Source organism: Anolis sagrei, chromosome 4 (genome assembly GCF_037176765.1).
Source record: "Anolis sagrei isolate rAnoSag1 chromosome 4, rAnoSag1.mat, whole genome shotgun sequence".
In the NCBI taxonomy this organism is placed as follows: domain Eukaryota; kingdom Metazoa; phylum Chordata; class Lepidosauria; order Squamata; family Dactyloidae; genus Anolis; species Anolis sagrei.
Window position 1 is genome coordinate 131,448,790 of NC_090024.1, and position 16,576 is coordinate 131,465,365.

The window sequence follows — 16,576 nt, forward strand, 5'->3', positions numbered from 1 at the left end:
AAACCCAGCACCTCAACCAATGGCTGATACCAAATGAGAGACTCCCTCCTGGGCACACAGAAGACTGGGCGACTTGGAAGACACTGAACAGACTGCGCTCTGGCACCACGAGATGCAGAGCCAACCTTGAGAAATGGGGCTACACAGTGGAATCCTCGACATGCGAATGTGGAGAAGAGCAAACCACTGACCACCTACTGCAATGCAACATGAGCCCAGCCACATGCACAATGGAGGACCTTCTTGCAGCAACACCGGAGGCACTCCAAGTGGCCAGATACTGGTCAAAGGACATTTAACTACCAAACTCACAAGTTTTGTATTTTTGTTTGTTTGCTTTGTTCTGTTAGAAATGTAATATAATGGACTGGTCGCTCTGACACGACAAATAAAGGCCCTCCAGATGCTGGAATGACCCTCCTGTGTTCTTGCTCAGTAGACATCATGACTGGAGCAGATGCGAGTTGTGATGCAGGAACACCTGGAAAGCTGCAGTTGTTCTCTTTAGTCAGGAGAGGGTTTGGTTTTCAATGCAAGCCTTGTGGGTTGGATATTTGGCTTTACAATGGCCTTTAACCTATCTAGACAAGACAAGTACAGAGTCTTCCAAAGGCCATGTAGTCCACACTGGAGTAATACATACACCAGTATATTCTTGTTAGAGCCCCCGGTGGCGCAGTGGGTTAAACCCCTGTGCCGGCAGGACTGAAGACCGACAGGTTGCAGGTTCGAATCCGGGGAGAGGCGGATGAGCTCCCTCTATCAGTTCCAGCTCCTCATGTGGGGACATGAGAGAAGCCTCCCACAAGGATGATCAAACCTCAAATCATCCGGGTGTCCCCTGGGCAACGTTCTTGCAGATGGCCAATTCTCTCACACCAGAAGCGAATTGCAGTTTCTCAGGTCGCTCCTGACACGACAAAAAAAAAAAAAAAAAAAAAAAGGAACATTCTTGTTGTCATTAATATCATCACAATCTAAAATAGGTCCATTAACAAATATGTGGTTAAATGGTGAGTTCTAGTCCAACCAGAATAATAATAAAAAGAAAAAGAAGGCACTCCATGGATAGTTTCTGGCAAAAATTGAGAGCCAAATTGACAAAGAAAATGGCTGTGGCTCACAATTTTTTTTGTCGTGTCAGGTCATGTTTAGCCTGAAGAAGAGAAGGCTGAGAGGAGATATGATAGCCATTAGGCTTGGGCGGTTTCGTTCATTAATTTCGTAATTTGTTATTAATTCGTATTTAAATTAGCTTACGATCCAATATTGAGCCATGCAGGAATAGTGTGAAGAGTAAATTAGATTCGAAACTATTTTTTCAATTTATTTCGTAATTATTTCGTAATTATTTTCGCATGTCTGGTGCAAGTTTTATAGTTGTTGTTTGTTTTATCACACCAACAGTCAACAACAGAGGGAGAGGGAAGCTTTAGAAGTTCTCCCTGTCCCATTTGGAGGTTTTTTTTTAGCATATTGCGCAATCGCGTCCGCCATTAACGAATCAATTTGTAATTTTACGAAATTTCGTATATTTTGAATTTTTTAAAAGGAAAATTTCGGAATTATTAAAAAAACAAAACGCAAGGGCCCCCTAAAAACAAAACGAGTTTAGAACCAAATTTTTCCGTGGTTACCCAAGCCTAATAGCCATGTATAAATATGTGAGAGGAAGTCACATGGAAGAGGGAGCAAGCTTGTTTTCTGCTTCCCTGGAGACTAGAATGCGGAACAATGGCTTCAAACTACAAGAAAGGAGATTTCTTTGGAAGCTTTTAAACAGAGGCTGGATGGCCATCTGTCAGGGGTGATTTGACTTCAATTTTCCTGCTTCTTGGCAGGGGGTTGGACTGGATGGCCCATGAGGTCTCTTCCAACTCTATGATTCTATGATTCTAGAGGCATAACAGATGATTCACGTAATCCTCAGCTCTGGCTTCATCCACAGAGGCAGCCTCTCCATACAGACAAACGCTTTAAGTCCATATTGAAAAACCGCGAAGCAGCGAGTCCGCGAAAAGCAAACCATGAAGTAGCGAGGGACCACTGTATTTTAATTTTGAACTTGCATGGGGCTCACATTACCCATGATGAAACTTGTATTTACTCAGGAAATTTTTGTGACTGAGACTTTTTTCTCTGGGAAAATTTGTTCAGCTTCCTTTTCTCATTATTTGTCATTAGGCATTGCATGACTGCTTTTAATCCTTTTGCTAGCACTTTGGCTTTTATGCTACATTTTGGATTGTCTTAACATTTATTTTTCCATTCTTGTTTTTATTGTTTTGCCTTTTCTGTTGCTGTGAGTCACGTCACTGAAAAAGGGTAGATTTTTTAAAAAATGGAATGAGACTTAGCAAATTTCACTCTATTTAATAAGATTACATTTGTGTAGATTTGTAGAGGACTGTAACTTTTCAGCAGAATCCTCTTCATTTACTTCTTCATTCAGAAGTAAACTCCACCGTCTTTGAAAAGGCTTACTAATTGGTAAGTTTAGGACTGCAGTCTCAATAAATCCCACTGATCACTATGGGATTTACTGTCAGTGTAAATATACATAGGTTCTACTATCTTTTTTAAAAAAACTGTTTATTTTGGTTATGGTACATAACAGAAAAGCAAATCGTGGCAGATATAATCAGGTAACAATATTTTTGATGTGTACATGCCTATCTACCTTAGTCAATCAACCTGTTAATTTTGACATTGAGTACAAATTATTATCATTTACATAACTTAATACATATAGACTTGCTTTTTCTGCCTGTTTTCCACTACTTTCAGTCAAAGCTTTCTATTCAATTTTTTCCCCATAACATTCATTTCCATAACATTCTACTGTCAACAAGTCATATTTCAGAAGTGAAGTATAGAGAGCTCTTTATTCTTCATCCTCATCTTCATCCTCCTCCCCTCTGGCAGTTAAGAATTCATAGACCACTGCGCACACTCCTAAGAGCCAGGCCAGCACAGTTCCAGCTGAGAAAATACAGAAGCCAACCAGCCCCAAGAACAGATAGTCTTGGTCATCAAAATGGATGTAGCACTTGTAATGGAGCTCTTTTTGTGCTTCTTCCAGCATCCTCAAGCCATGCACAAAAGCTGGGCTGTAGCAGGTGACATTGTCAGAGTCTGCAGAGAAAACACAAAAAGGGTAAAAACCTTGGGTTTGTGCATTAAGTCCTAACAACTGAGCAGGTGAAAAATCCCTTATCTTAAAGAAAAGCATTGCAAATCCTCTCCCTCACCATGTAAAGTTGTCACAGAGAGACCCTCTTCCCTTGGAAGTGGAATCTGGAAATCTGTGCCATCCACCCAGACACTATAAAAAATAAAACTGCGACATGCTTCTCTCTATGTCTGAGCGAACTGTGGGTGTCTTTCTTGAGAAGCTTGAGATACTCAGCAACTGAGGTTATTACTGGTTTTAAACATCAAAAAAGGATATTTATTTACACAAAGTCCTTGCAGACTTGGTACAATTCATCAAAGTTACAGTCAATTGGTAAAGCATAGAGATGAGTTTTCCTTTCCTCCAAAAAGTAAAAGGAATTCTGGAATCCCTTACCCTAACCCTGAGCTCCAATGGTCAGAAAAAAGCAGGTTTCCCCCCCTATCTATTGCTCAAAGTTAGCTTTGGAGGCAAATGCTCAATACTATCTATCTAACTCAATAGTTCTTTCTCAATAAACTCAATACTCAATACTTTCTCAATAGCTTTTGAATTCATCTATAATTTCTCTATATAGCTCAATACACAATATGCTATCTATATTAACTTAATATAGCTTAATATACAATACACAATATATAATGTATAGCTTAATACTCAATATATAATGTATATTAACTTGTATATAGTTTTTGCAATGGTTTTCCCAGAGCTATCTGCCTAACCATCAGCACGTCTGAAGTCTTTCCTCTAAACTTTCCTCTAAACAAGGCAGGGGAGATTCCAAAATGGAGATCTCTTCCCTGGGAGAAAAGGTGGTCCCTAGACCCAAAGAGATACCTTTCTGAACTAATAGCTGCAAAGGAGGCCTGCAGACTGGCTTTGCAGACTCTGATACTATTAACTTTTAGGGCTCTTGCAAAGCTGCAGCAGCCCTGGGAGAAAATGCAAGAGGGAGCAACCTCAAGCAACTGTAAAGTAAGGCAAATCAGGCTCCTGGGAGACGGAACAAAATCCCCATGTTGCATCTGTATGAAGCCCAGAAAAGCCTTGTAATACCTAACAGCTACTTAATTTTCAGCAGCTCAAAAAAGTAACTCTACTTCAGATAATCACTAGATGGAACTAGTGTTTAATAGTTCCCTGGCTGCTATTAAATGAACAATTCCAAGCTTCTCGCAATTTTGAATGGCAGTCCAGATACAGAAAATTCCACAGGGTCTTTCCATCTTCTGCCAAGCGTATCTGCTTCAACAATTCCTCTTGTCTCATCTTCATCCCATCTGCCTTCACCATCTTAGTTCTTGGTGAGGGCAAATGCTGCTGCCCCACTTTCCCCAAGTCTGATACAGCATCCGTCTGCCAGCTAAATACATTCTCTCATCCCTTTGCAGTTCCCACACTTCTTAAAATCTGCTCTGGCAGTGTGAAAAAACACCTCGAAATAGATTTGGGTGGGGGCAGTAGAGGTGAAGAAGAAATAGAAAAGTTTCATTATACAAGTGATCTCACACTCCCTTGTCTCGAGAACTCTCCAGTTTACCACTCCATTGATACAAAACACTGACAAGTTATTAGATCCTGAAAACTATTTGTGAACATGATCATTTCTTCTCATCAAAAGTTTCTAGATGAAAGGATTTGCTCACCTCTTCCCAACCTAATGCTTTTTCGTTGCAATTTTTTTTCAAATGCACGGAGAACGGAAGCGTAATTTATTCCTCTATTATTACTTCTGTCAACACTAGCCTTATGGGCATGATGCAACATAGTGAAACTCTGGTGATAACAGGAAAAGTTCATATGTTTGATGGCAAACAGAGTCATAGAGTTGGGAAAGAGCACAAGGGCCATCCAGTCCAAACCGCTGCCATGCAGGAAAATACAATCAAAGCACTTGTGACAGATGGCCATCCAGGCCCTGCTTAAAAGCCTCTAGAGAAGGAAATACCATCACACTCTTAAGCCACGTATTGCACTGTGAAACAGCTGTTACTATCAGGAAGTTTTTCCTAATATTAGGTAGAACCTCTTTTCTTGCAGTTTGAATCCATTGCTCTGTGTCCTGGTATTCAGAGCAGCAGAAAACATGCTCCTCCTGCATCTCAGTGTGAAATCCTTGCAAATCCTTTCTCCAATCTGGGCATACCTTAGCTTAATTTTGAGGTCATGAAAAATTTCTCAACAGTGTGCCCTTGTTGTTCTCTTGGACATCTCAGTGGCTTTCGATACCATTGACCATGGTATCCTCCTGGGATGGCTCTCTGGAATGGGTCTTGGGGGCACTGCTTTGCAGCAACTCCGCTGCTTCCTGGAGGATTGTATCCAGGTGGTAAAGCTGGGAGACACCTGCTTGGATATCTGGCCATTGACCTGTGAGATCCTACAAGGTTCCATTCTATCTCCCATACTTTTTAACATCTACAGTACATGAAACCACGGTCAGCCGGAGTTTTGGAGTTTGGTGCCATCTTTATGCAGATAACACTCAACTCTATTACTCTTTTCCACTGAATTCCTTCCATAGGAACTTGAAAACCTGGATGATTTAGTGTACTTTTGAATGATGGCTTAGCCCCTGATCATGACTGCCCAGCCCTAATTTACTGATAAGGTTTATCCTGCACTTTACCCCCAGCCCTGGCCCTATAGTCTGCGTTTTGCACAAGTCCTTGCCTTCCCCCCTCTAATCTGATTTTGCCCATAATACTCTGGTTACTGGTGGTTGAGGTTGGTTTTGATACATTATGTGGTGTTTTATACTTTGCAGGTTTTAATTGTTTAATTTAGATTGCTTATATATATATAGTTATATTTTTAAAGTGAAATTTTGCTTGTAAATTTTGTTTATGCTGGGCTTGGTCCCCATGTAAGCCATCCTGAGACCTTTTGGGGAGATGGTATAGACAAATAAAGTTGTTGTTGTTGTTGTTGTTGTTGTTGTTGTTGTTGTTTGAAACACAACAAGGTGAGTCCACAGCAGACACTGCTGGCTGTTGAATTGGATCACATGTTGGACACTTACCAAGTGTCTAGGACTGTGTGATGTATTGTGCCAGAGTCTTTGCAGTTCGATCTTTAAATCGTCACATCGTGTCAGCTTTTCCAGTTGTTTCTCTTCAATCCTGCTGTCACCTGGGATGGCAACATCAACAATCCATACTTTAACACAATTGTGATTATTGTTATTTGAAACACAACAAGATGAGTCCACAGCAGACACTCTGCTGGCTGTTGAATTGGATCACACGTTGGACACTTCCCAAGTGTCTAGGACTGTGTGATGTATCGGCGAATAATGTGTGCAGATCCAAGTAAGGTGGCCTTCTGCAGCTGGCAGATGATAATTTTGTCAGTGCCAATTGTGTTTAAGTGCAGGCCAAGGTCTTTAGGCACTGCACCCAGTGTGGCGATCGCCACTGGGACCACCTTTACTGGTTTGTGCCAGAGTCTTTGCAGTTCGATTTTTAAATCCTCATATCGTGTCAGCTTTTCCAGTTGTTTCTCTGCAATCCTGCTGTCACCTGGGATGGCAACATCAACGATCCATACTTTGTTTTTTAACACGATTGTGAGGCCAGGAGTATTATGCTCCAAAACTCTGCCTATTTGAATCCGGAAGTCCCAGAGGAGTTTGACATGTTCATTCTCTGTAACTTTTTCCGGCTTGTGATCCCACCAGTTCTTTCTCGCAGGCAGATGGTATTTGTGGCACAAGTTCCAATGAATCATCTGAGCAACGGTGTTATGCCTCTGCTTATGATGATGATGATGATGATGATGATGTTATGCCTCTGCTTATGATGATGATGATGATTATTATTATTATAGAATCTCGCATCCTTCATGCCCCTGGGATCATACTCAATTTTCCCCTAAATTTACTGAAGTCAGCTTTCTTAAATCTAGAATGCATGTCTGACTATGCTTGACTTCCTCTTCTGAACATGGTCACTCCAACCTAAGGAGGCCACCACTTCCACCAATTCCACTCAATTTACTAGGTCATCACTGTTGGAATCTCTTCCCCTGGACAAGCTGAGAAACTGATTGTCTCGCACAACAGATGATAACAGTCAACTAGAACCATCAAGTTATCTGCTGTCTTTTGCCATTACCTGTGATGGAACAGGGAGTATCTTATTTCAGGTTCAGAAGGAAAGAGGAGCTGTTGAGACGAGATAGGCTTACATATGACATTAAAATTTAATCTCTGCTCTCACACAAAACCCCCTAAAATGCAAAACTTCTGTGTCTGTTTCACATATACGGTGTTGCTCTTTGAAACAGAGTGGCAGCAAACATATAGGTGAGTGACAGAGGTGGGAAATTGAGCTGTCTTGGCTGACAGCACCTTTTCATTCAATGCTTCGTGTTCTTTCTTTGACTGATATGCTGGTCGGTTATATCATGCAACTAAGTTATATATGTAGTTGAGGTAACTCCAGAAAAGGAATATAAGGGACAGAACCCCTACTCTGTCAAAATACAACTGAATAATTTAATTATTTTGTGATATGGGATTTTGGAAACCTTACTAAGAACAAGAGAACAAGAATGGGAAACTATGACCTCAGCAAAATAAAACAGGAGGGATCCTACTCAGAATAGAAAATAAACTTAGAGTCTTCCTTCAGAAATTACCACAAACATTAGGGTGATTTGTGACCCTAATTGAAGAAATGGGAGCAAGTGGCTAAGAAGAAATCTGCATTTTCAAAGAGCAACAGCCCAACCAACAAAAATGCCTTGGTTTTTAGGCCTGTTATTGCGGTTATTTGTGGCACAGATTCAGAAAATGACATTGGATGGGTAGCATCAGCTCTAGTTTTTAATATATAGTTATGATGATTTTCTATTGTCAAGCAGATGGCGACTGGTGGATGACATATGTTCTGTATTTCAAAAACTAGAGCTGATAGGGGAACTCTGGTGCCATTGTTGGAATCAGCAACACACCTAAGAAACAGGTCTCACATTTGAGGCACCAAATGTGTGTTGGCCAGTGTATTATTCTCTCCATAAAATGGGTCAATACTCATGTGAAGTTTGTTTCCAAAAGGCACCAAATTCCTTCAAAATAGAAAGCTGCATTATAGGTGGCAGCAGATTGTTGGCAAGGAGTAGAATATTATGCAAAGATCAAAATTATCAAAATGTATCAAATTGTCTTGGTACAAAATTTGTAAAATTGCATTTTCCACATCCCCAGCACTCCCTGCCCCTCAAATTCCTGTAGAAATGAAACAGATTTAGTACCTTTTGGACACAATCTTCACATATAGAACGCTCGTAGAGCCAATTCATAGGATAGCAAATTACTAGTGTTCCTTTCTTCGTTGTTCCTGGTGGTTACTTTACATGCCTTTTCTTTATGTCTGGGACCTTTAAGAGTTGACTTTAGAACAGCAGTAGTGGTTCTCCTTAATCCAGTGTTTCTCAACCTGGGGGTTGGGACCCCGGAGGGGGTCGCCAGGGGGTGTCTGAGGGGTCACCAAAGACCATCAGAAAACACAGTCTGCTGGTCATGGGGGTTCTGTGTGGGAAGTTTGGCCAAATCCTATCATTGGTGGGGTTCAGAATGTTCTTTGATTGTAAATGAACTATAAATCCCAGCAACTACAACTCCCAAATGTCAAGGTCTATTTTCCCCAAACTCCACAAGTGTTCACATTTGGGCATATTGAGTATTTGTGCCAAGTTTGGTCCAGATCTATCATTGTTTGAGCCCACAGTACTCTCTGGATGTAGGTGAACTACAACTCCAAAACTCAAGGCCAATGCCCACCAAATCCTTCCAGTATTTTCTGTTCATCATGGGAGTTCTGTGTGCCAAGTTTGGTTCAATTCCATCATTGATGGAGTTCAGAATGCTCTTTGATTGTAGGTGAACTATAAATCCCAGCAACTACAACTCCCAATTGACAAAATCAATTCCTTCCCCAACCACCAGTATTCAAATTTGGGCATATTGGGTATTTGTGCCAAATTTGGTCCAGTGAATGAAAATTCATCCTACATATTAGATATTTACATGATGACTCATAACAGGAAGCAAAAATACAGTTATGAAGTAGCAACGAAAATAATTTTATGGTTGGAGGTCACTACAACATAAGGAACTGTATTAAGGGGTTGTGGCATTAGAAAGGTTGAGAAACACTGCCTTATTGCATAGACTATGTATATACTTCATTCCATCAGCCAAGTAATAAACAGCAGACATTTACCACTATATTACTGTTAGACATGCATAAAGCATAGAAATCAGAAAACATATCTAGTTTCTGAACATTTGACACTCACCTGTGATAGTGATCCCACTCTCTTTCATCCAGCTACACAGTTCCATGAAGGAGCAGTTACAGAACCAGGGATTCCCACTCAAGCCCAAACTTCTTAAGTTGGACAGGTCCTTGACTGTGCTGGTGTCAATGAACGCCAAGTTGCAGCGGCTCACATCAAGATGCCTGAGCCAGGTATTATTGGCAAAAGAGTCCTTTTCAATCTCAACCAGGCTAGGATTGTCTGAAAGCTTTAAGATAACCAGGCTAGTGAGCTGTGAAAAGGTACCAAACGTTATCTGTGTAAGGTTGTTGAAGCTAAGGTCCAGGTAGACCAACTTAATAATGCTGACAAACATGTAATCCAGGTCCTCCCCTAAGATGTTGCTGCTGCAATCTAAGTAGATCAAGTCACTAAGAAAGTTTAGTTCCATGGATGGCAAATAGCTAAGTTTGTTTTGAGCCAGAATCAGCTGCCTAGTATCCAGTGGGATGGTGGCAGGGAACTCTTCCAGATGCTTTCCTGTGCAGTTCACAGCCAGGTACTGGCAACTGCATCCCTTTGGGCAGCTCTCACTTTCTTCTGTCCAGCTCATTCCAATGAGAATCAGAATCCATAGAGTCCTGAAGCTTATGGAAGGGGAAAAGATGTGGTGCTGCAAGCAGCACAACTTTCTCTTGGTGCTTTGCTGGTGTCCATGCAGTTCTAATGCAGAAGCCATTTCTTCTGTATAGAAACTTAAAGAAGTCTGCTTCATGAGAGCTCTGGGATCATCATCAAGATCTCTGGCAAACTGCCAGTTTAAGTGCCGGAGCAGAGAGCTCGTTTTCTAGAAACCGCAAAATAGTCACTTGCTGTAGGACACATTTCTGTATCATGTTGACCGCCAGGTGATACCTTTCTCTCATCCCCAGGTAAGAATATTTACACTCCAGGATATGCCTGTTTTGTATTGTGTCTGCCCGTGTGTTACATGAACTAACTAAGCAGGCTGCCTTTTTGAAAGACATGCTTCATCATTTCCTACATATTTTAAAAAAAGGAAATAAAGAGTGAATATTGTCATCAAAACATGTTAGATTTTTCCCTATGCATCCAACTTTCTGCACAGAAATATTTATCTGTATATATAGGCAGGCCCGTAGCCAGGATTTTTTTTCGGGGGGAGCTGAGTTTGATTCGGGGAGGGGGGGGGGGCGGCTGAGTCTGAGTGAAAGAGGGTCTACCCTAGCAAACCTTTTGTATCGTTACCCTAATACCCCCATGCATATGGGATATATTGAGCATGGTGATCAGATCATGATATGAATAAACATAACTGTTTAAATAATGTACCACTAAGGCCTTCTTGCGGACCACCATGAGAATTTCGGGGGGGACGGACGGGACTCAAGCCCCCCAAGCCCCCCAAGCCCCCCCCCCCCCCCCCCGGCTACATGCCTGTATATAGGATCACTCTATCTGGAATACTTAGAATATTTAAGCACCAGAAATCTCATTGGTTTGGAACCATAGAAAAGTGACATTATAAAATGTGGGATTATACTTCAGGGGGCTAGTATTTGCAAGTTATGAATATCCTTTAAGTCTTAGCTGTCTAAATTGCTTGATCTATGGGAAGGACATGGTTCAAAACTTTGCATACTGCCTTTAAAGTTTGAATCTAGAGTGGATTTGTCATCTCACTGACATGAAAGCCACTGGCAAAAATGTCAAGTGTTTTCTCATAGTACAATATCTCTACAAGCACTAAGAAAGTATTCACTATTACTCTCACAACTAATCTAGCAGAATACCACTGTGACTGCTAAGTGGCGCAGCTGGCTGGGAGTCAGCTACATTAAGATCACTACTGACCAAAAGGTCATGAGTTCGAAGCTGGCCCGGGTTGGCGTGAGCTTCTGACCAACTTGTGTATCTTGCTGTTGACCTTTGCAGCCCAAAAGACAGTTGCATCTGTCAGGTAGGAAATTTAGGTACCGCTTATGCGGGGAGGCTAATTTATGACACCATAAAAATCTCCAATAAGCATGCAAAGAATGAGGAAGTACTCTATCAGTGTCTCAAATAGACTGCTCCAATGAGCAGTCGGGCTTTATTTCCTGAAGTATTGACTGGTTGGATCTTCTCGTGGTCCAAGGCACACTCAGAACTTTCCTCCAGCACCACAGTTCAAAAGCATCTATCTTCCTTCGCTCAGCCTTCCCTATGGTCCAGCTCTCACATCTGTAGGTTACTATGGGGAATACCATTGATTTAACTATGCAGATCTTTGTTGCCAGTGTGATGTCTCTACTCTTCACTATTTTATCAAGATTGGCCATTGCTCTCCTCCCAAGAAGTAAGCATCTCCTGATTTCCTGGATGCAGTCTGCATCTGCAGTAATCTTTGCACCCAGAAATACATAGTCTTTCACTGCCTCCATGTTTTCTCCCTCTATTTGCCAGTTATCAATCATTCTTGTTGCTATAATCTTGGTTTTTTTATGTTTAGCACTTTCTTCTTTCACCTTAATTAGAAGGCTCCTTAGCTCCTCCATACTTTCGGCCATCAAAGTGGTGTCATCTGCATATCTAAGGTTGTTAATGTTTCTTCCAGCAATTTTAACCTTAGCCTTGCATTCATCAAGCCCCGCACATCGCATGATGTGTTCTGCATACAAGTTGAATAGGTTAGGTGAGAGTATATAAGGCCATATATGGTCCAAAATCTGTAACAGACAGTATTTCCCCTAGGTACTTCTATAAGCTCTGAAATCCTCAAGAAATCCCCTTTAGTACCCCCACATTAATAAACTCATCAGTTGGGCATGCTAAATAGGGCCTTCTCAGTAGCCTAGCAACTGTTATCGCCACAGCTTTAAGTCCCAGTAGTTATTATTGGAGGAGAGGTGCCTTGCCGGTTCATTGTGACATGAGCCTGACAACAGAGATGCTATGTAAGCACGTGGGAAGGAATCCTCACAGTTCCTGGGCACAGCAGAAGATCAAGTTCCTCTCTTTTCCACCTCTGAGCCACTACCTTCATTAATCTGCCACATCTAGAAGTCACAATGGCAGGACTAAGGCAGAATGAGCTCTCAGCCCTTGGCAAAGCAGCCGCTCATGTCCCTGACTTGATAGTTTATGGTGATTTCTCTCAGGAAGTCCCTTTCATTGAGAGTTTTGATGGTGTTCTGCTATTTGTAGACATTTCAGGTAGGCAAAAAGACAAAGGTTTGGAAAATTGGCTCTTAGCTGGACATATTTTTGTGCCCTTAATTGATTTCGGCCTGAATCTAGTAATTTTCAGACTGCTCACAATGCTCATGTGTGCTAACCTACTGTCAAGAAGCAGGCAATCGGGTAACATGCAGTAGCAATCAGGTGTAATGCTGTCCTATCCTTATGCAAAAGCAAACTTAGCATAGATGAGGTCCATCAGACGTCCTCTTCAAGTGTCTCAGAAGCATTCATCTTCTCTTTCATATTCTCTGAGTCTAATTCACAGTCCCAGGTTTTCTTTGATTGACATGAGGTGTTTATCCATATTAAGGTTTTACGGCATTGACTGAAAAATTTAGCACGGACACCAAAATGGACCGTGGTGCTGACGAACTGACCCAGACTCTCAATCACTATGTAGGTGACATTGTGGAGGGTGAGTACCGCAGCAATGCAATGCATGATTATGTCACAGAAAGAGTGTCTATGGCATTGATGGAGCTGTCAGGTGATCTCCAAAATATATTTTTCTTTGAGTTTGCTTTGCTCTTTCCTATTCTTTCATTTCATTTACACTTTTTTTTAAGAATAGAAGAGTAGGATATTTACTGCTTGAATTCTTTAAGCTCTAATTTCTTTGAAATTATTTTTTGAATGCCACCTTAAGATCCTGTAATATCAGGATCCTGTAATATCAGACAGAATGCAGATAGATAGGTAAATAGATAGTAAGGGACTATATCTTTATGTTTGTGTGCATTGGCACAAAACACTGTGTTCACTGTGAATGGACTGCTGGTTGTCTCCATAATGCACAGTGGCTTCTGCTGAGTATTGTGGTTTTGAAAGCTTTGACCAGCTTTGACCCATTTATGGCAAGCTCAGGGAATTTGCTGGAAACTCTGAAGCATCCTGGAGCTTCAGGGCAGTCTAAAATGCAAATGACAAATGCAAGGTACTGCGCTTAGGCAGAAAAAACAAAATGCAAAGATACAGAATGGGTGACGCCTGGCTCGAGAGCAGTACATGTGAAAAAGATCTTGCAGTCCTCGTGGACAGCAAGGTCATGTGGCAGCAAAAAAGCCAATGGGATTTTGGCCTGCATCAATAGGAGAATAGTGTCTAGATCTAGGGAAGTAATGATACCCCTCTATTCTGCCTTGGTTAGACCACACCTGGAATATTGTGTCCTATTCTGGGCACCACAATTGAAGAGAGATATTGACAAGCTGGAATGTGTCCAGAGGAGGGCGACGGAAATGATCAAGGGTCTGGAGAACAAGCCCTATGAGGAGCGGCTTAAAGAGCTGGGCATGTTTAGCCTGAAGAAGAGAAGGCAGAGAGGAGAGATGATAGCCATGTATTATCTTACCATTCATTGTTTCCACTATTAACTATATTACAACAAATAACATTATATCTCAATGAGAGAGAAAGATGGTGATGGTTAAATGATTCACTCTTTCTGATGACCTCATCAGATGGCTGCCGAGGTTGCTCCACTTCATAGAGGGCATGGGTAATCTGCCCCACATTGCCCGGCTCCAGCCGAAGGCGATTAGATGGGGTGAAGCATGAGCACGTGTGGTGTGCACGGCTTCTCCCAATGCATTGCAATGGCAACATGCGAATCTTCCCATGTTGCCCTGCCGGTGGCATGTGCCGGCTCTGTCCTCTTTCACCCATGCAACTGGAGTGACATCATATGATGGGAACTGGCCAGGTCGGTGGGTGACTGGGGCTAAATTGGCATGTGCCGCTGATTTTAGCTCTATGTGATGAGGTAGTGAGTCTCTCCCTCTTTCTTTGAGTACCTTCACTTGAGAAACAGAAAGTTATCACATGTGATGCTTGCTTAACAATGCTTGCTTTCAAAAATGTATTAAATTTATTTCTTTTTTAGCGTATCCTTTTTGATAAGTTGTACCTGAGAATGGTGCTGTTCAGTTTATTATATTCACATGCATGCATGCCTGCATAGAAAGCTCTAAATTGGTATTCCAGGTTATATGCAGAGTTTTCAGTGAATTTACACAGAGCACTATATCCATTGATGTGGATGGAATATAGTGATATGCAAGGTATAATACTTCTGATAGTATGAGAAGTCAATTGCAATTTGTTGTTTGTCGTGAAATAGCAGTTTTTATATAGTGTTAGGGGCCACCTGTCTCTGGAGATAGGCAATAGAAAGGGCAATTCAATCACTTAGAAAAAGGTTTCCTTGTACAAGTCAATGACAGATCTTTTTGTAACTTTGTTGTTCTCTCCTTTCCATAGAAGTCCTTGTTTTTGGAGGTGATGTCTTGAAATTTGCAGGTATGGATTGTGGATAGGTATGTGATATATGAATCAGGAATCTTGGTTTGGAATCCGAGCATAGTATTTTTCTATAATTCCACTCAGGAATCAGTTAAAATTTGAAATACACCAAAATTTGCATATTTACCTCCACAATTAAATATCACATCTTTCTCCCAATGCTGGGATAATTAAAAATTACAATACAGCTAAAATATATTTAAAAGTGAACATTAAAAAGAGATCCAACTCTTGACAATATTTGAATGGTTTAAAGCTACATTTGAAAAGATAAAATACCATTAAAAGATAAAAAGCAAGTAAAACTGTACCATTCCATCAGCTCATTCTTGAAAAAGGTTCCAATTTAAAATCTTATTGGACTTTTCAAGAGAAGGTCAGCAATGGAGGGGCCTTCCTGGCCTCCCTGGGAAGGAAGTCTATCCGTTCTGGTACAGCCGTACCAGGAGCTCCAGCTTATCTTGCTATTTGTTGAGTGTTATATGTTTTTTAAAGTTCTATGCATTTGCAGTTAGATGCCTTTCCTTACTTTGCAGTTATTGGGTCAGTGACCTGTCAATTATCATTAGGTTCCCTAGTTCCGCCCCCTTTTTGGATTTTGGAGGGAATAGGAGCCATTTTAGGTCAGTCCACACAGAGAAGTCTTTCTTACAGGACTTAAACCAGGACCTCCTGTAAAAGGCTTCATCATTTACAGCTTGGCTGGGGAGAAATAGCCCCATAACTTGGCCAGGGATATACAGTCTCAGCACAGCTTTTGCTGGGGACTTTACAGTTTGCTGAGGAACTTACAGCCTCTCAGCTCTCTTGCTAGGGATCCAGTCCCACAGCGCTTCAGCCAGCCATCACTGGGAAGTGAACATCTTCCTCCTCCTGGAAGTTCTGCAAAGGTCTCTGTTCGGTAAGAGCCCTTTGCAACAACCATAAAGCAGATTGGACCGGGTGTAGTGTCCCCACGCCAACAGAAGAGAAGACAGATTGCCCAGGGTAGAGGTTGGGGATTTTCCCAACAGTGAAGGAACACTTGCCTGCCCTTGGGGGCAAGATCGAGAAAGCCAACAGTTTATTAAGAAAACTTTGAATCCAATCGTTGCAACCTTGTTATTTGTTCAGTAATAAAGATTTTGTTGCATCTTTAAAGACTTTGAAGCCCATCTTTTCAGGAAAGGCAACCCCGGCGTCCCGTTGGGCTCACAGAAATTAAGTCCTGTTTATAGTCTTTTATAGGAGCCCAGCGCGCGACAGCACACTATCAACACAGTCACCAAGAAGGTTTGTGATGCTGGTAGGACTGAGTGAGGTTTCCCTCCAAATGATCTCAGGACTGTGTGGACTCATATAGGGACAAATGGTCTACCAGATAACATCAATCTGAGCCATATAGAACTTTATAGCTCAGAAGCCAGCTCTCTGAATTGTGCCTGGAAAAAAGCAGCTGTACCAGGGGAATCGTGCTGTTTCTGTAACCTGATCCAGCTCACACTAGCTGCAGCTCTTTCTACTAGACAAGAATGGACCACTGTGGCCAAATCAGGAAACTCATGAAATCAGTGCAGTTTGCACACAAGCTTTCAATGTGCAAAAAGCACT

General features: G+C 41.6%; 2 protein-coding genes across 2 annotated transcripts in view; one reads left to right on the plus strand and one right to left on the minus strand.

The window, feature by feature from the left end:
* Positions 1 to 2,884: 2,884 nt before the first annotated feature.
* LRRC52 (leucine rich repeat containing 52) lies at positions 2,885 to 10,055 on the minus strand. Its single transcript, XM_060772679.2, has 2 exons — positions 9,482 to 10,055; positions 2,885 to 3,135 (listed from the first exon to the last, which is right to left on the minus strand). The coding sequence occupies exons 1-2, from the start codon at positions 10,053 to 10,055 to the stop codon at positions 2,885 to 2,887; spliced, it is 825 nt and encodes a 274-aa protein (XP_060628662.2).
* Positions 10,056 to 12,513: 2,458 nt separating this feature from the next.
* The window catches only part of ADCY10 (adenylate cyclase 10), an 85,005-nt gene continuing 80,942 nt past the window's right edge, over positions 12,514 to 16,576 (plus strand). Inside the window, exons 1-3 of the mRNA XM_067467684.1 lie at positions 12,514 to 12,658; positions 12,996 to 13,100; positions 14,945 to 14,983. Of these exons, the coding sequence (XP_067323785.1) occupies positions 12,514 to 12,658; positions 12,996 to 13,100; positions 14,945 to 14,983 (289 nt within the window). The remainder of the gene's footprint in view (positions 12,659 to 12,995; positions 13,101 to 14,944; positions 14,984 to 16,576) is intronic.